The sequence below is a fragment of the Haliotis asinina genome, chromosome 2 (genome assembly GCF_037392515.1).
Source record: "Haliotis asinina isolate JCU_RB_2024 chromosome 2, JCU_Hal_asi_v2, whole genome shotgun sequence".
Taxonomy (NCBI): Eukaryota; Metazoa; Mollusca; class Gastropoda; order Lepetellida; family Haliotidae; genus Haliotis; species Haliotis asinina.
Window position 1 is genome coordinate 25,812,922 of NC_090281.1, and position 21,008 is coordinate 25,833,929.

The 21,008-nt window shown below is 41.9% G+C and overlaps 1 protein-coding gene across 1 annotated transcript; it reads right to left on the minus strand.

Moving 5' to 3' along the window:
• Positions 1 to 5,632: 5,632 nt before the first annotated feature.
• On the minus strand, positions 5,633 to 19,712 carry LOC137273478 (DBH-like monooxygenase protein 1 homolog). Its single transcript, XM_067806185.1, has 11 exons — positions 18,320 to 19,712; positions 16,847 to 16,996; positions 15,313 to 15,489; positions 14,668 to 14,751; positions 14,085 to 14,261; positions 12,770 to 12,872; positions 10,924 to 11,090; positions 10,299 to 10,490; positions 8,650 to 8,709; positions 7,467 to 7,715; positions 5,633 to 6,243 (listed from the first exon to the last, which is right to left on the minus strand). Exons 1-11 carry the CDS (start codon positions 18,641 to 18,643, stop codon positions 6,163 to 6,165), a joined length of 1,764 nt encoding a protein of 587 aa, XP_067662286.1. The 5' UTR covers positions 18,644 to 19,712; the 3' UTR covers positions 5,633 to 6,162.
• Positions 19,713 to 21,008: the final 1,296 nt, after the last annotated feature.

A 21,008-nucleotide genomic window follows, 5' to 3' on the forward strand; every position in this document is an offset into this window, starting at 1 on the left:
GCATATCTTTTGGAAGGATAATGCTTACATTTAGATTAGGTAAATTGTGACCAGCAAGCACCGACTGTTTATTTAATGGTACGTGATGCTTCTGCTTGTATGTCATGTGCAGTGCACATGGTAGTTGATCTAATCACTTTACATTTTCTGAGTGATAATGATAATAACTCCAGTAACAATAATCTCCAAACACCAAGTGATTGCTCCCGGCGCTTAATTCCTATTATCTCGGATAACACAAGCTGCCTGTTAGGTGCTAAAAGGTTACAGTCACATGACTCTATCCAACCGGGTACCCATTTTCTGCCGGATGAACAGAGGCAATTTTGAACAAACTGCCCCGGATCTTCACGGGTATACATATGGCATGATTAACAAAAGGTACAAAACCTACGAAATAGTCAAGTCTTAAAGTGTCCGGAAACTGTAATCAGTGTGTGTTTGTCAGTACATGTAGGATGGTCCAGAGTTATTGTTTCTTCTTAGAAACAAACATTGACTGGTAGATTATAATTATGTATTCCATGCTATTGTAAACAGCAGGATAATGAAATTGCTCGATAATGTTAACGACCAGTGTGACCTTGTCTAGTTTTATGCACTGGAAAATGGTATAATCACGCCATTAAGTTATAATATGTTCCAGACTAGTTTGGACTTACGCTGATTTTCTATTGCAAGGTCACTGTGACCCCACCCATATGTTCAACATAGATATCTTAACGTTAGGGGACGGTGGGGTAGCCTAGTGGTTAATGCGTTCGCTCGTCACGCTGAAGGCCCGGGTTCGGTTCCCCACATGGGTACAATGCATGAAGCCCATTTCTCGTGTTACACCACTGTCATATTGGAATATCACTGGAATATTGCTATAATCCAACTCAATGACGCTCGTGTCAAGAGGGCGTGATATAAGTCATGTCAAAACAACATTTTAATACAATATCCGATACAGTTAGTGATCTGTTTGATGAGAGATATTGCCAATGTAGGGTAGGGTAATTCTGATGGGGATGGTTTCGGTCAATTTGGGTTTGGGCTGGGGTGTGGTCGGGATTGTCCTGCAAATCCACCGTCAGCGCATCTCTAAATACCTGCCTTTCCATAGAAGCCATACTATATTAATGTGTTGTTTGCCAAAATATACTATGCACATGTTCTTCTCATCACTTGTTTGTAGTCACGTCTATCTTGACAACGGTGTAAGGATCTACACAGAAAAGCCGCCCAATGCAATAAACGAGAAGTTGTCATCCACAAAGTTGTGTCTTCAATTTTGACTCACCAAGCACTAGAAATCAAGTAATGACTGACGAATGACATAAACGTCCAGTGCATCCGTCTCTCCTGTGAGGTGCACATTTCGCTGAAACCAAGTTCCTAAAGTTGTGACTGTATATATAATAAGATATAATTCAGAACCAACATCATCTTCTGAACTGTTCCTGCAGATTTTGCAAGCACTAAGTTCACTCATCTTAATATACAAGTAAGTACTGATTAACGCATTTTCAGCAATGCTCAAGCAATATCATGAATGGCGACAACAGGCAAGACACATATATGTAAGACATAAGCACAAAAATAGTATATTACGCGGTGATATAGACGTATTTGGTCAACGTCAATGCCAAATGATCCTATTCATTTGTTACCTTTTCTTCAGAAACCATTGGAATTGTGCATAGTGAGAACAAGACTGTACATTGTGTCAGGTAAAGAAATTACACGCCTCCAAAGACGGCCCCTCATATGTGGATTTACAGACAAAGCGCCCACAGTATCAACTTGCCAATAATGGTCTTGACATTGCTTGGACACGGTTGACCAAACCAGAAACAAGACATACTGACATTTGCAGACAAGGAAACTGATATTGACAAACTTTATGGATAATTTCGGATACAGATTCATGTCCTGTTTTCAAGCATTCGCGCATACGAAATAAAAGAAATTTTATCCATGAATTTGAAGCGTTTTGGTCAAACCAGAAAGCAACTCTACTCACTTAACTATAGATGTTACTGAATTAAAAGCATGGGAAATGATGCCCGAAATCGAACTGAGACGAGAATCAATTTCCCCAAATGTCAAATTAGGAGAAGCATCAGCAAGTTACCAATAACGTCAAGCAGAACTGGCTCACAATACGTGATGTAGTTCTGGATGACAGAAACATTAACTACCAACCTGAAGGTCATATAATCATTTTTGTTGAACCAGAACTATCTCATCGGAATCTGATGTTCAAATATTGATCAACATATGAGAGTACAAGTTTAAAATCATTCTGGATGTTGTCGAAATATCTGTCAAAACGATCCATATGAGATCTAGCAGAGTCTCGGGGACTTTCTTGCTCAGATGTACATGTTGTTAAATCATTTGATTTAGTGATTCACAAACACAAATATATAGTATAGTAGCAAACATACAATCATCTTATGGATGAGAAATTAATTTTGTCGAGTATTTCATATGCATAGACACATGCAGGAATTATAGTATATGTCGTCCGATCATCATTCTTATGGATGAGGAAATAGGTTTCTCGTTGATATGTTTTATTCATGAACACATACAAATAATTCTGTATGACTCGTGTAATCATCTTATCAGTGGGGACATAGTTTTATCATTTACATATTTTATGCATGAGCACAAACAAACAATACAATATGAATCGTCCAGACATCTTATGTGTGGGGAGACATTTTTATCGTTTGTATATTCTATGCATGAACACATATAAGCAATATAGCATCACTCCTTCAATCATTTTATGTATGGGAAAGTAGTTTTTTCGTTTATATATTTTATGCATAAACACAAACAAATAATATGGTATGAACTCGTGCAATCATCTGATGCATAAGGAAATAGTTGTATCGTTTATATATTTTATGCATGAACACAAACAAATAATACAATAAGGATCGTGCAGTCATGTTATGGATGGGGCAATAGTTTTATTGTATATATTTTTTTTCAGGCATAAACACATACAAATAATATATACTCGTGCAATCTTCTTCTGCAGGAGGAAAAAGTTTCATCGTTTATATAATATAAACACATACAAATAAAATAGTATGACTATGTATGTAATCATCTATTGGATGAGGAAATGGTTTTGTCATTTGTGGTTTTGGGGGTATACCACAGAATCCACCATTTACCTAGGGAAGCGGGAACAGCTGACTGCTTCCATTACCTTATGCACATACTCATTCAAACAATGTAGCATGATCCGTGCACTCATCTTATAGATGAGGAAATATTTTTGTCGTTTACATTTGTTGGTATCATCACAGATATCGATCAACTTCATGATCAGAGTGACTATACGGCAACAAAACAGAGGGGCGGTTGGTATTTTGTAAAACATCATCACTGTATCTCTCATACGTGTCTCTATAGGGGGGAAACACGACTGGGGATTCGTGTGGCTGTGGATACAACAGCTGTGTCCATTCAATTGCTGACTTAAAAAATGGGTCGGAGTGATATCCCATACGTTTGTGGAAGTGCGCAACTTTTCGAAGAATCCAGTGTCAAGCAATGTTCTTCTCTATCTGGTTATCTTTGAGTATTTTATCGTTCAGCCATTTGCTCTTTTTAATTGTAAGCGCTACGAGATGACATTAGTTACTTATCTGTCTTGTGAGAATGTAGTTTGGATGACGACAAACACGACCAATTTCCTGTTTCTAAGATAGTATAAATAGGTTAATCACCCTTAGAAGTTAGATAATTAAAAATAACTCGGGGCTTTATTTAAATAACTACCGTAGAGAGGGTGATTAAACGGCCTACTCCACGAGGGAATACTGATTTGATATGCGTGTAATGTATTAGGCACGGTGAAGATTATCAAAATGAAGTACAAATTTGTGTTTTTCAAATAGACATAATTGCCCTAGGTCAGTTAATCAAGTTATGCTAATCAAACACTTCTAAGAACAATGGACATCACTTTCCCTAGTGTAAACTGGAATTATTGGTCAACACCGTCACCCCTCTCAGTAGTGGATTGCTCCTGGTGGAATGCATAGTGGTAACAGTATCTAAATCTCTAGTAAGGAGTCTATAATTCTTGCAGAAATAATATATTTACAATCTAACCATAGGCAAATTTTAGTAACTATTAATCAAAATATTAGTAGTCTATATTATGATTGTCAACAGATGAGACAGCCAAGAGAGGCTGTACACTTGGTCTGCCCCTGTAAAGTTATGCAGTTTGGAACCAGACCTTGTTCTTGAACATACATTTGTCACAGGAAATCCGGTACCGGAAGTAAACTGCGTACCGTCTTGCACATCCCACCTCTCGAGGATCTACAGCTAGGATCTTGTTTCCACTACACCAATTCATGAGATAGCTGAGGTTGAAATAGTGTAAGATTTGCATGGTTTTTTTTGTTTTGTTTTTTTAATAATGATGATGACGTAGTTTCGTATCCCGCTAAATTCCATACAATCCTGTATGAGTTCAGCTTCTTGTCCTCTGACAACTGGCACGATACGTCAGCCGAAATATGTGTTTTATTGTAGTTTAACGGTCATGTTGTAGCCATGTGTACATGGGATTGAAAAATATAACGTAACTATAGCAGGGTATGGGAAAATCTCTATACTGCCCCCCGTGTTCAAAGAACGCAGCGTCCCTCCTTCAAGGCAATCGACTCCTACAAGGCTTGTTATTTACTCTTGCTCTTCAGTCCATGAATTACTGTTCTTGCTGGAAACCCACTCCTGTGTGTTTCATGGGTACTTGGCACATAAACCAAGAACAACACAAGAGTCACATGCATTCCTTAGGTTGGAATGAATGGGCGATTTATTCAGAAAAGGGTAAAATGGTCAGCTCCACCTGCCTCTTGCAGACTTTGAGTGAGTTGGGTTTTCCGCCGTGTTTAGCAATTTCCAGCAATGTCACGGCGGGGGATACCAGAAATGGGCTTGACACTTTGTACACATCGAATCAAACCCGGTCTTCGTCGTGACGAGCGGACGCTTTAACCATAAGGCTACCCAACAACTTTGTGAAATGCCAATGATGTTGATCATTTGATTGTCTGGTCCAGACTGAATTATATACAGCACGCCGCCATATAGCTGGAATATTGCTGAGTGCGCCGTTAAACAACAAAGTAATAAGCCAGCTGTGATTCGTAGCGTTACATGATATGTTTGTTTTGAATTAGTAAACATGTATTTTAAACCATGTTCTTGAAGACATCTTGACTAGTAGGTCGTGATTCATAATTTGCATGCGTATGGACATTCATGCACGGGACCCGTGAAGGTAGAGGGGTAGAACAGGTCTTCAGCAACCCATGCTTACCATAAAAGGCGACAATGCTTGTCGTAAGAGGCGACTAACGGAATTGGATGGTCAGGCTCGCTGACTTAGTTGACACATGTCATCGAGTCCCAATTGCGCAGATCGATGCTCACTGGATAGTCTGGTTCAGACTCGGTCATTTACAGACCGTCGTGATATACTGTAATATTGCTAAGTGCGGCGTAAAATTAAACTCATTCACTCACCCATGCACGGCGCAAAATCGAGAAGTTTGCGTATCTACACACTGTGACTATGCTGCAAGCAGGAATAACTTGAAACTGTTTTGTCCATAATATGCATTTTAATGGTCAATGAACACAATGTCATCTCTCGCTTACTTGGTTGACACGTCATCGTATATCAAAGCTTACGTCTCGTCACGATTCGTTTTACAGCCCGCAGTCAAACAATATAATACTGAGTGTGGATTAACCCTAAACACTCGACACTCCGGTCAACTGGCCACACGTCAACAAACATATTCGGTTGGTGCATCTATGGTTGCGATACCAATTACCCCATTATCAACCAGGAGAATTCCTGGGTTTTGACTATTCGGTGGCAGAATCGTTCCCAACTCGGAGCACACTACTTTAAAATATGTGAATACTGATCTGGTACAGATACACATGAGTGAGTGTAGTTTTACGCCGCACTCAGCAATATTCCCACTGTATGACGTGAACGGATAAGCGAGCCATGACTTCCTAGTAGTGATATCGCAAAAGCAAATCGGAACGTGCACTGTTTATTGTCTTTTACAAGCTTGCATATCAAAATATCCCAAATTCCTTTTCTTCCATGTCGTTTCATTTGGAGGAGCACCAGTCGCTCTTTGGCTTCACGTAAGGCTTGGTGACGGGGTCGGGCTGGGCAGTTTTCCGGAAGTACTGCAGACAGAGACAGAGAATTGGTAATAATATAATAATGATTCATTTATATAGCGACTTATATCCATGAGACTAGTTACTCACTGGACGTTGTATACACAATCTGAATATTCTTACCCGCATAACACAAGCTGTATGTGAGGCGCTAGAAGGTTACAGTCACATGACCCATCCCACTGGACGAACAGAGGCAATTTCCAACAAACGCATTTGGCTATGATGTATCATGTGTGCTTCCTAGAGCAGGGCTGAAGTGCTAAACAGTCTCAGGACTCAAGCTGCCAAGCACGGTCACCCACCCATGACCACTCTGCACTCAACGTTGCTTAACTTCAACTAATTTGTGGCCTGAGTTCGATGCACAGGACCACATACCAACTCAACTGATCTTGATCAAACAGTATTTTGTCACCACTAAATTTTAATCCCCACCTACTTTATAGCAAATTATGTCAAATAACTGAATTACGTTTGATGCATGTTTTATATAATCACTACTACTACTACTGCTGCTGCTGCTGCTGTTGCTGTTGCTACTACTACTACTGCTACTACTACCACTGCTGCTGCTACTACTACTACTACTACTACTGCTGCTGCTGCTGCTGCTACTACTACTACTACTACTGCTGCTGCTGCTGCTACTACTACTGCTGCTGCTGCTACTACTACTACTACTACTGCTGCTGCTGCTGCTGCTGCTGCTGCTATTACTACTGCTACTACTACCACTGCTGCTGCTACTACTACTACTACTGCTGATCCTACTACTACCACTACTACTGCTAATACCACTGCTACTACTACTGCTGCTGCTGGTATTACTACTGCTACTACTACTACTACCACTACTACTGCTACCGCTGCTACTACTACTACTACCACTATTGCTGCTGCTGCTGCTACTACTACTACTACTACTGATACTACTACTACCACTACTACTGCTGCTGCTGCTACTACTGCTACCGCTACTACTACTACAGCTACTACAGCTGCTGCTACTTCTACATGCTTGTCGTAAGAGACGATTAAAGGGATCTCCAACTTGGTTTACCGAGGTCACCGTGTGATGATCACTGCATTGTCTGGTCCAGACTTAAATGTCTACAGACCTCATCCAATTAGCTGCCCTATTGCTGAGTGCCGCGTCAAGCAAAACTCTTCTACTCACAAACAAAACTAAAGTCTTTTTCTCATAAACAAAAGAGTCTTATACTCACCGACGTGGGTCCAGCATAATCCATGCAGACCAGCCAGTATTTCGACTGGTCCGTGTTCTGCTGGAACATGTCTCTGGTGGTTTGGTTCTTCCAGTCAAGAGTCTCCAGGTATTGGATCAGCCCCTCCCTCTGACCAGGATCGCTGATGTAGGCGCCGTACATGGGGAGGCTGAGGCAGTTGGACATCGGCATCCGCGGGTAGTACAGGATGAAGGTCAGGCACATCTCATCACTGGTACTCAGGCCGCCCTGCAACACGTAGTGAGTGAGTGAGCTGGATTTTACGCCGGTTTTAACAGTATTCCAGCAACATCACGCCGGGGTACACCCGAAATGGGTTTCACATATTGTATCCATGATGGGAATCGACGCCGGTCTTTCGCATAACGAGCGAACGATTTAACCATTAGGCTACCCCACGGATCTTCGGTGCGACGAGCGAATGCGCCTGTGAGTGAGTGAGTTTAGTGTTACGCTCAGCAATATTAGAGCTATATGGCGGCTGTCTGTAAATAATCGATCAGACAATCCAGAGATCAACAGCATGAGCATCGAACTGCTCAACTGGGAACCGATGGCATATGAAAACCAACTGAGCACGCCTTACCCTGTTATGTCGCCTCTTTCGACAAACATAGTCGCCTTTTGTGGCAAGCATGGGTTGTTGAAGACCTATTCCTTCCCGGATCTTCACGGTAAGCGAATGCTTTAACTACGAGGCTACCCTACCCTACGGGTAATCCCTGTTACACATCAGTTTTTTTAATAGCTAACCCTATCCTGTATATTGAAAACCCTGTACTATAACTGTTATTTTAAAACCAAATGGAGGTTGCACTCGGTATTGACCATGCGTTGTGTGAGACAGGGAAAATGACATTTTGAATGTTTACATTCACCAATAAAGTCAACATTAAACATTCCAAGGCCATATATGTACAGACAAAGCTATGGAGGAAAATCAGTGTTTTTGTTCTTAAAATGAGCAATTATCTTCATAAAATCAACAAAGAGTTCAACAATTTTGTCGTTTCAAAGAATCATTCGGGTAAAAATATTTCACGTTTTCCCATCGTGGTCACCGCTGGGAGTTTTATGTACGAGTTATCATTGCAAATATACAAGGGATACTTTAGAAAGTTCTTTGTGTATACCATGAAATAGTGTGACAGTCGACACTTACATATGTGAATTTGCCCTTCTCCTTTGACCTGTAATCGCACTCTGTAATGATGGCGTCTCCCTGGAACAGTAAACAGTCCACAGTGAGGGACTGAAATCTTTTATGGGAGCATCATGGAAAAATCAAGATTTAGTATCGGTCCCGACATGTACAAACTTTACGTCAATGTAGCTTTAATATTAATAGCGCTCTCAAATTAGAGTGAGTTTACTTTTACGCCGCACTCAGCAATATTCCAGCTATATGGCGGCGGTCTGTAAATAATCGAATGGTTTAGATATTGCTGAATTTCGTGATAAATAGTTGGCATTTGGATATATGACATATTTCTTATATACAATGTAGAAGTTTAAATTGTTATACGTAAAACGCTCACAGCAATAATTCAATGGTATCCTGTGTTATCAAGGCACAACAGAATGTGAGTGAGTGTAGTTGCTTTGATGTTTAATGCCACAATATTCCAGCTATATGGTGGCGGTTTGTAAGTGATCGAGCATGGACCGGACTATCCAGTGATCAACGGCTTGAACATCGATCTGAGCAATTGGGATACGATGGCATGTGTCAATTACGTCAGCGAGCCTGGCCACTCAATGCCGTTAGTCGCCTCTTACGACAAGCAAAGGATATTGAAGATAAATTCTAACGCGGATCTTCACGGGTTATGAGTAGACATCATGGTAAAATACGTGTTTCTGTTTGTTTGTTGTCTAAAGTCACACGCAGCAAATGTCCAGCTGTATATCGTGTCTGGACCAGACAATCCAGGGATCCAAATCATGAACAATGACCCACGCGGCTGGGATACGATAATAAGTATCAACAAAATAAGCGAGCCTGTCCATCCGATCCCGTTAGTCGTCTCTTACAACAATCATGGGTTGCTTAAAACCCTCAAAGGTTTCTGAGGAAAAAAACCCGTTGAAGCCGTTTGATCTTTCAAAGTAACTGCATTCTAATCAGTCGCCGAGCAAGAAGGAAAATACATTTGGATGTGGAATTCGACCAGACCATAACGAATGGTACCGGAAATTGATCGGCTAAACTCGGTGTCCGAAACACTTAAACTTAAACTAGTACTTAAACATAAACAATAAACTTACGACTTAACATTCATAAGACAGTGATAAACTATGAACTTATGACTTAACATTCATAAGACAGTGATAAACTATGAACTTACGACTTAACATTCATAAGACAGTGATAAACTATAAACTTACGACTTAACATTCATATGACAGTGATAAACTATAAATTTACGACTTAACATTCATAAGACAGTGATAAACTATAAACTTACGACTTAACATTCATAAGACAGTGATAAACTATAAACTTACGTAGAGTCGTAACATTACGCACGCTTTGTGGATTAGGATCTTGGGATTCGTTCAGATAGCGATATTGGCACAACGACCATCGTAAGTTTATCTTAGTGCTCAGATAATTTCTTCAGTTCGACAGTATATGTTAAAGGTTTCCAAAGTGGGATGATATTAAAGTACAAAAGAAAGGTATCACTCTACCCGGTGTGAGCAAGACTGGTAGTTTATGCTTCTTCATATAGATGTCTAAAATATGGTTGGACATTGGTTGTAATCGGATCGTTGGATTCGCTTTGACTGGCTAAAATTGAGTGTTACCACTTGCAGCTTCCTCTCGTGAGCCAGCAGTCTAGTTTCCTGGAAGTCAAAGTCGTAGTTGTCGTCCACGATGAGGGGTTCGATCTCAGTGCCGTTCCTGACAATGCGGGTCTTGATTCCCTTTCCAATAAGATGGGTGTGTTGGAACACAGCGAACACGTTCATCTCAGGGGCAGTGGACCGAGTCAGGGACTGAATATAAACCATTTAGTCATATCATTTAGAGGTATCCAATATAGACGTACATTCACACTTTTGTCTGGCGGTGTCTGTAAACAAGGCAAATAGTTTACATTTGGAGATATCAAATATTAAGGTAAATAGGTTTATAGGTAAATAGGTATTACAGGTATCAAATTATGTGGAACAGCACAGGATGTATTAAACGGTATATTGGTTAGCTAGGAGTATGTGGATATGATGAACAAACAATGTAAAACGGGTCAAAAATGTGAAAAGGTCAAGAAATGTGAAAAGGGCAAAAACAATGTGAAACGGTCAAGAAATGTGAAAGGGTGAAGTAATGTGAAAAGGATTAAGAAATGTGAAATGGTAAGAAATGTAAAAGGACAAGATATGTGAAAGGGCAAGATATGTGAAAAGAGACAGAAAATGACTCCTTTACCCTCTGCATACACTCCATACTGCAGTATCCGCGGGATTTGAAGGACTCGTACTCAGGGGGGACAATCTGGAATCTGTCCACCATAACCCCAGTCTCCAGCACCCCGGCATCGTGAAGTCGTAAAGTCGGCGTGAAGTGGATGCGCATGCCGGAGCTGTCGATGACCCCTGAACCATGACAGAAACATACATTTGTCTCAAGGAAAAAGACAATCAAGGCAGGAAACGCCTTAAGTACTCGTAAAATGTGTTTGACAAACTGGAACTCATGATATATCAACATATACTGACAGCAAAAGAAACGCAAGTCTGGCACTTTGTCAAGTGTTTAAATAGCAGACAATCAAATGTATAATCTAATCATTTATCCTATAGAAAAGACTGTCAATTTAACAGCTGAAAGTTGGTGTTGACATTGAATTTCAGTAAGTTCGAATTGATCACCGGTCGTCAAATGGAGATACGCCTGAAGGTGAAAAGTTACAGTTTCTTTAAGAGCGCGTAAAGCCACCTCGGATTTGCACACAGGCCGTGAAGCGTCGCCTATTTGAGTTCATTAGAGCCTCAAAGAATGCCTGAGGCAAGTGGTTTCACTCACACACCAAACTGTTCCAACTGTGAAAGTGCAAGTGTGAGTTGCTACTCAGAAATCCTATGTCCAATGTCGTCTAAGAATTTTCATTGTTAGCCATATCTGGGCAATGAGACGGCCACTGAAGAACGTTAATGTTGTCCTGAACCATATAATCCATCGAAACCCTTGCTGTATGAGGGCTGTAAAAGTCGTCGGCGTTGTTGACGAGTCAAAACTTTGCCCCACATATGGCCATCGGCAGCGGATACCAGCAGCCTGAAGACGACACCTAATGGTATCGCTGGACACTGCCCTCCTTGACCCATGAACTAAGGCTGCTGGTACTGCTGCTGCCAGGGTTCGGTTCCAGTGACCAGGATGAACCGCTCCTGCGCATGAGAAGTGGCCGCGGCCATTCGGTACTCGGTTTGCCGAGAACGTTGAGAAAGTTGTGTAATGGTGGTAAGATGACAGTCAAATTGTTACCCACAGCAGCTGCAGAGTTGCCTTCGTGCAAATTTCCAGTGGCCATTTACCTCTGCTGAGTCATGGATTGTGTGGTGTGTACACCTTCCAGCGTCAATACTGGACTGTTTTGTTTTTTTAACAAAAACGTTTGAAAAGGATACCTCAGCGCGAAATGAATGCTTTCCATCCAGAACAGTTGATGCTGTTGCTATCAAAATGGTTTTGTTGCACTGTGGGTGTGTTTGTGCGAATGTTTTGTATGGATTCCATGCACATGGTTACATCTGACCCGGGATCATTACGTCACTTCACCATGAGCATGAACGCTTACTTTTATGAGATTTCATTTCTTCGAAACCAGCGTTTCTTTTGCAGTTCAGTATATTATATTTCAGTGCTTTAATGTTTGTTTGTTGCTTAACGCCGCATTCAGCAATATCCCAGCTACATGGCGTTAGTCTGAAAGCAGCTGGGTCTGAACCAGACAATCGAGTGATCAACATCACGAGAATCGATCTAAGCAATGAGGATACTATGATATGTGTCACACAGGTTTGTCTGACTTGGTTTATACATGCCAGGCAGCCATAGGATCTCACTTGCGTAGATCGATGCTCGTGCTTATAATTGCTTTGATGCAGATTATTGTCAGGCCGACATCTGGTCTATGAGGGTGAACTTTCCCCTTTCTTCCGGGTACCACATGGCTGACTACACGGGCTATCGTGGGTGACGTTGTAGCTTTGTGGGTTGTTGTAGTGGGGTAGTTTACAGAGTTGTAGTAGGAGATAATGGATACACGTACCTGTTTTCAGAGATGGATTGTTATAGTGAGTCTCCAGCAGTAGGAAGCGCGGATCATCTTTCGTTCCAAGAGGGAATCCCGCATTATCAGGAAGATAGAACGGCTGAAGATATTGTTGCAACAGAATTAGTTTTTCGCCATTTTGACAATTACTGTATTAGGTTCCGCTCGGGGCGGTGAGGTAGTCTAGTGGTTAAAGCGTTCGGACGTCACGCCGAAGACCCGGGTTCGATTTCCCATCATGCTTACAATGTGCGAAGCCTATTGCTGGTGTTCCCGATCGTGAAACCGGATTTCGTTTTGTCCAGTTAACGCTTTAACCGCTGGACAATGGAGCAGTGAGATGATATTTGATTTAGGTATGGGCGTCTCGGAGCTTAGTTGATTCCATGGTGCTCACTTTGTAGAATGGTGCCAAAGTCGCTATTCGGTGAGTCGGTTGTATACAATCACTCTCTGTAGTATCGAATGTTCAGTCTCACTGCTAATGTATAACACAGCTATTTCTACCCTTTGATTATGTTAACGTCAACAATATGCAAGCTTCGTACGGCTGCCTGATAACAATCGAATGTGGACCAGATAACACAGTGATTAATATAGGGGACTATCACCACATTTGGCTGCGTTCACATGTGATGAACCCGATCCAGCAATTGCCTCTCATCACCAGGTTGTCTTGTCCAAACTCGACTATTTACAAACAGCCTCTATATAGCTAGAAAATTGCTGAGTGTGTCATTCAAACGACAAAGCGCCATAAATGAAATAAAGGTTGCCTCTTAAGACATGCATACTCCCAGTTCCAGTTCCACAAACTCATCTTAGTATCAAGACAATCTTAACTCCAATACGCTGACATTGAGTTGGGACAATCGGCAAGCAACGATGGCTTAGTGGAACGGCATTTTGGGGACCTTCCGGGCACTTTGCCAGACTTTAGACCTTCCCGTGACAATCAGCGTTTCTTACTGTTTCAAATGGTATCGTGGTAGTTAGTTAACAGTAGGAAACCGATAATCCTTGCGGGAATAATAAATTCCCGATCTAACCATTCTAAAAGCTTGTCAAATATTACGACTGTCTACAGCTTTGACAGCCAATCATGGTTGTGCACTTGATTCAGTCTAGCAAAGTCCGCGGTCGCACAATTTTGAACCAGAACTGGTTCTCGAATAAGCGCTCGTCACCGCAAATGCGGTACTGCAAGTTGGCGCGCGCATAGGGATCCAGCTTAGTACCGGAAGTAGTGTCTCGTGAGACTTACAGGCCCAATTATACCCCGGAAACGGAACTGTATGAGAATGGGGCTCACCTCTCCCCCTACAGCCCAGGCTAGGAAAACGCCTGTACACGCCTGAAGTAGTGGGTCGTGTTCGTGGTAGCAATGGTATTGCATGAGATCGTATTTGTCATCCATCTTGCCGGGGCACGTGTACAACACCATGTGGTGGAGGACGTCCTCGTTCCCAGGGTCGATGAGCGCTTCGTACTGGGGACACAAACTGACGTATTAGTGGCACAGTTATCCAAGGAAATAAGAACCTATTCCAGGGTACGGTGAGAGGATTTAGTACTACAACAAGACGATTACAAGTGAGACTATTCAAGATTACAGATAAGACAATTCAAGAATAGGGGTCTTCAATAATTTGTGTGTGTCTCAGCAATTCTGTGCACATAGAAATTTTAAAAATTATCATCATCATCCCCAACGCCATAAATAGGGAACCGTTTCCCAAGGAATCGTGTCTGATAACGGATATCAGTCTTGAACTGCTTCATAGTTTCTCAGTAACCATGTACCAAAGGGCCATTCCAAGTTATCACCCACGCACGCACGCACGCACGCACGCACGCACACTTGCTGCTCTCCGAAAGTCATTTATTCATCCTACCATAACGAGGTGGTGTTTCTGTGGAAGTACAGGCATCTTGAAGACGGTGCAGTGATAGTACGTGTCTACAGCAGGTAGGTGGAACTGTAGAAAAAAGACGGGGTATTAAGCATGAAGGTATAATAATGTCTCTTAGAGTAGAAAGTGAATGGGGTATGAGATTTTAACAATCTTCAGGCGATATCACGTCGGGGGACATCAGAAATGGGCTTCACACATTGTACCCATGTGTGGAATCGTACCCGGATCTTCAGCATGACGGACGGACGCTTTATCTTAAGGTTACACCGGCTCTGGAGTAAAAGGACAACGACTGCTGTCATGGAAACATTTTGCAGATTAGGGGAGGGGCCGGAATTCAGGATTCGTATGCATCACTGTATGGGCTGGAAGTATGGCCAAGGTTCGACGTCTGATACTATGCAGAGTATACTTCTCATCAGCGCTGAGACGATCGTAACGCTCATTTAATGTGAAAGTTGTGCTAAAGTTGTTTTACGATCCATCCAAACAGACTTATGAACGTAACGACTTGCGTGCTAGTCGTGCGTGCTAGTTTACACTTTAATTGTAGTCTGTATTTTAGCAATATAAGGTCCCGGTTCCATCCGGGAGTCATGGTGAAGATCGTACTGATCTCCTCACCTGCTGGTTCTTCATGTCAAAGTGCTTGGTGTCAGCTGGCAACTCCTTCACGGTCGGGTTCAAGTCCAGCAGTAGGAGACTCTTGGACCCCCGTCTGCCGTGACCGTGGTATGTCAGGCCCGTCTCGTGGATGGGGTCATCTGGGTGGTAGGAGAAAATGACTTTTGTGGTCCCATCCTGCGGGAGAGAAACATGGATATACACAGCACATGGACCAACTAACTCCAAACGAGTCTCTGCATGGGAAGTGAATAATGGGTCAATTTAAGTGTTTTCAGTAATTTCGATATTTTCAGGACTTTCGGACTGTTTAACGTTGCATAGATCGTAAGCTATAAGTAGTAATATATACAAAACTCAATGGGATGGCTAAGTTTGTTTGAGAAAGATGACCGTACGTTGCTTCATATATATCTCGACCCTTGAAGGTCCGGGGTGGAATAGGCCTTCCGCACCCCATGCTTGCAATAAAAAGCGACTGTGCTTGTCATGTGACACATGTTACAAGTTCCCATTTGTGCAGATCGACGCTCATGCTGTTGATACAGGGTTGACCGGTCCAGACTCGATTATGTACAGACCACCGCCGAATAGTTGGAATATTGCTGAGTACGGCGTAAAACTGAACTCACTCACTCACTCATATATATCTTAACAACGATTATTCTAACATTAAATTATAAGGATAAATAATAAATTACAGGTTATCGACTCTTTAGAAGAGCAATGACTACACTTCATGCTGGAATGTCTCAAAGTCAGTGACCTGCTGTACGTGATCCGATACCAGAGGTCTGGCCCTGCATTAACAAGACTCCTTTCATCACAGACCCGTGAAGATCCGGGTTAGAATACTGGCCATTGGTAACCCATGGTTGTCATAAGAGGCGGCTAACGGGATCGGGTGGTCAGGCTCTCTGACTTCGTTGACCACATTTCGTCGGTTCCCAATTGTGCAGATCGATGCTCATGTTGTTGATCACTGGATTGTCTTGTCCACACTTGATTATTTACAAACCGCCCCCATATAGCTGGAATATTGCTGAGTGCACTCCTTTCACGCCTTTCGCCATAGTATGATGTTCGAGTTTTGGAGCACTTCTAGCTGCTGAGACCGTCCCCGGCTGATACACGAACATCTTTCAGTACATTGTCGAGAAGATCTCTCGGAACTATAGTCGTCTATCACAGTTTGCATGATCATGTTTTTTGTGTTAGTTGGGAACTTGATGCTAACAAACATCTGTTTAAGGTAAATCAAAGGTAAATAATGCCTACGCAATGCCACGACTTGCTGAAAATCAACGTCTATGCGCTTTGGGTATATTAGTTAAATGAGTTAAATGACTTATCAGGTTTGTGCATTTACAGTGAGTGTGTTTAGTTTAGTTTAACACCGCTTTTAGCAATACGTGGGGGAGCCTGAGATAGGCTTTACAGATTGTACCCATATGGGGAGTTGAACACGACCTTCGTCGTGACGAGCAAATGCTTTAACCACTAGACTACATTCTAAACAAACACAATCCTCTACCTTAATTACACGGTCTTGTTTCTCATCACATGTGTCCAGTGCTCGCGAGAACTTTAACACCGTGCCGAAGTCGTTCTCGTAGCCGGCGATGAGCGTCCAGTCCTGGGAGTCGTCGATGATTGGTTCATAGAAGCCGATTGTGTGGCGGTCCTGGAAGAAACCATGCCGATGATCAAAGGGGGTATTATAATTTTAAGCCGCTTAAAGCAGTAAGGAATATAGCCGCGGGGGACAGCAGAAACGTTTCAGTATATATTGAACTCGAATGTAGGATTCGAACCCAAGGTTTCGATGAGATGAGCGGACGCTTTAGCGACTGTGCTACCCCATTGCCCTTCTACTAATACAACCATATTGTGGAATTTTATTTATTTATTTATTTATTTATTTATTTATTTATTTATTTATTTATTTATTTATTTATTTATTTATTCTTTTTTTATATTTTTTTTTTGTGATCACACATAAACAATCTGCAACTCATGTTAAATCATGCATAGGTTTCAAAATACATACCATAACATACCATAACATACCATAACATACTATAACAGGTGAACGAGTATAGTAATATGAAAGAATCGACTGATACTATATAAGGAATAACATGATACATGTATAATGCAAGGCGAGAAATTATCTTACAAATTAGTCTAATGATATTCATAACAGCACTATAAACGTGCAGGTTAACAGTAAATGTGAAAATTAACCACTGTCATTAAAACTGTTCATACACTCATTTAAATGGTACGTCACTGTCTTTTTCAGTCAAGACAATCTCTTTGTTGAGATATAGCGTGTTCGCTCTCTCAGCTGTCGCGGACACCAGTTACTCTCTCTACAGCGTTAAGCGGCACAACCATGCACGGAGTTGTCCAGAATAGTGGCTAGTTGAACATAGTACAAAATGGTAAGGTTGGAGACGATCAAGGTGTTATTTAGTTTGTACATGGCGTCTGATTATGCCAGTTTGATTAAACAAGTAAACAAACAGTCATTAGTCTTGCAATTGGTGCTGTAATCCAAAAGAGCTCTTCGACTTTCGTAAATGAGCGTTGGGGTATATGAGCAGGCTAATGCTCACCTTGTGCAGTGGACCCATCTGAAAATCTTTTCCCCAGTTTTCATTCAATGACAGTCCCAAAACTATACAACATAAATTGTCAAAAATGAATATATTTCGGTCTGAGTGAAATTCCGGGCGTAATTTCAAAATTCTTGTAAAGACCGCTCGAATACCAGTGTCAGTGGGGGGTAGAGATACTGTAAAGGGACGCAACTCAACTTGGCTCAAAACGCCTGTAGGAATTATCATCCTTGGGCGGAGGAAAAGTTGGCAGCTAACCTAGCCTGTGTTGTTTAGGTGCCGTGAGTTGATTGATGGACTACCAATTGGTCGCTAAGGTAACGCACAACATGCGTTGGGTGTTTTTCCCAGACAAATGCATATAAATAGTAAATAAAACTCACCTCAAAGTGCACTTTCCCGTCCTTCACCCAGCCAATCACCACGTCAGCGGGGTACATGTTGCCATTACTGGAGATACCGAAGCCTACGTAGCCCCTGGTTTTCACATGAGTTTCAAAATGGATGTGTGTGGAGTTTGCCCTCCAGAACAGGAAGTAGTTTCCAGAAACATCCATCTGGGCGAACCTGCTGTAGGTCTCGGTTGGGGTGGGGAAGTTTGAGGGGTATACGACGGCGTTTTGTGCTGGCTTTGTCGTTGCAGATTTAGGAGCTGCGGCCGACAGCGTCACCATCAAGGCGACAACACCGACTACGAACCGACACATATCGCCTGATGGATGATGTCGTTTGCTTCCAGAAGTTGGAAACCCAAGATGGCGATTCGTTACTTGAGATGAGAGTTACTTGAGATCAGAACTATGTCCTCTGTTACGTCGGCCAAATGCAGACTGTTATATAGTGTGAACGGCTGACCTCTTCATGCTGAGGGAGTATTTTTTTTTTGCGTCACATATCACGCGATGAATTCGTCATAGTGATATACCTATGTGAGCCACTGATGGTCGTCACGTCTCCACACGTATGTAGGATATAGGTGTAGTGGGTTATACACAAAGACTTTCGACAGTTATAGCTCATGGTATCGTCCATTAACACCCAAGATCAATGTTTGTGGATTCGACTCTCTGCTTAAACCGACGTCAGAACCTAACAACGTTAATGTAGTAGCTGATGGCACCCTCTACATCTGCGATAGTGTGTAATCTGTATGTTTCGTATTATCAGTATTAAAACAGTAATGGGAGAAATGACATACACATTTAAAATACAGTACTAATTATGTGTGCGTGGTGATAACAAGAGGCCAAATCAGGGCGATTTCAAGGATTCCAATCAAATCCTGGCAAGCCTAAGAAACAACTCTACACCTTAGATGATTTTGATGCCATATCTCCTATGATAAGAAGATACTGAGATATTTAATACATGATTCTAACATTAAAACTAATAAGATATTTTATTTTATTCTACCATGATTTAAGCAAATACTGGACTGTGTCTGGTAAATTAAAGTCATTCAGAAGTATATAATCACGTTATATAAACATCTTAGTTTCCAACACAATATGTGCATTTGTTTTGTTGGGTTTTTTTTAAATCTTAACACGGTTACTGTAGAATGGAGATAAACATACTATGTTTGAAAATCACAGGTATAGAAAAGTAATAGATATTAAACGTTCACAAAATCTACCGATTTTGACGGAGTGAAAGTAGGGTGCAAAGTCCCAGATGGGTTCCAATAAAGACATCTGTAATTATGTCAAGAACGAAAGTCCTCCTTTTTAGTCCGAAATATCATCGTCACATGCTTCTTAAACGTCCTCTCGACTTCAGATAGTATTTGTTTGATTTCGGAAGAAACTGGGTCAGGGGAAATACCTTTGTGTCATGGATGTTACGAGGCAAAAGTGATCCTAACGTGCGTAACTTTCTATTCTTAAACCGAGGAAAGATAACTGATTATCTCAAATTGTCCTGCGTCTGTATATACGTTCTTCAAAAAGAAACGCATCAGTCATGTTTGAAAGAATTTAGTGCCTTAGTTGAACAGCACGAAATGCATGTAATTTCAGTGGTGAAAGGCCACATATCTATAGACAAAGGTTCGCCAACAGCAGCAGCCTTTGATGTTGAGTTTCTGTTTATTTGAGTTCACAAGATGGCGTCAAAGTCAGTATTTTGTATTGCCCCTATTGGCAGCAACTAATGCTCGGCACCGTCTCGCGGCACAAACTTCCGCGAAGTCACTTTCGCGGAATTCTGCCCCACTCCTCCTGCTGTGCGATGGCCAGTAAGTTGTGGGTTTGTCTGAGGCGTGTTTTGATGGGTTTGGATTCGGTGGTCGCGAAGGCCAGGACACGATATTGGCGTTACAATTGGCAAGGTAGCCGACCGTGAGTGTTGGATGTGATGTACCGTTGTCATGCGGGAAGAACTTTCTCTGTCGGTCCATAGTCGGAAGAATGTGACGTGCAAGGACTTCCTTGATGTACCGACTTGCCGTCAGGTTCCCCTGAACCACCACTAAATCAGATGTTTGGGTGCAGGATATCTCACCCCACATCATGACACTGTACCTACAGAAGCTTTCGAAATAAATGCAATTAATGCAAAACGGTAAATATGCTTCCGGTAAGAGGAAATCGTGATTCATCAGTAACCTAGACTCGCTGAGGTTCCAGTTCTGTACTCAAAGACACCACTACAAGCCATTACGCCGATGAAAGTCTCTCAAGACAATGGCGACAACAGCCTTTCTTGGTCGAATTTTCACTTCAGGCAATAGATTCCCGACAGTTTGGTCGGAAATTATTCTCAAACATGGGATCCGTTGTGCCACGGCTGTGACGGATGTTGCGTCCTGGGTTTAGGTGGTAACTCTTCGACGGCCGTTTCTCGGGCGATCTTGGGTTGAATTGACCTGTAAGAAACGACCCCAAAGGCGAAATATGGTGCTCTGATGAACGTTGAAAGCTGAAATTGCAGACTGCGGCTCCCCAGCATGATGGTTTCTACTTTTCCAGGCAAAAACGATTGACAAACTTACACACAACGTCTGCCTTGTTATAGTGATCGTTACCGCATGCCTTTCCGCTTACTTGCACGTGCATATTGCTTTGCATGTTT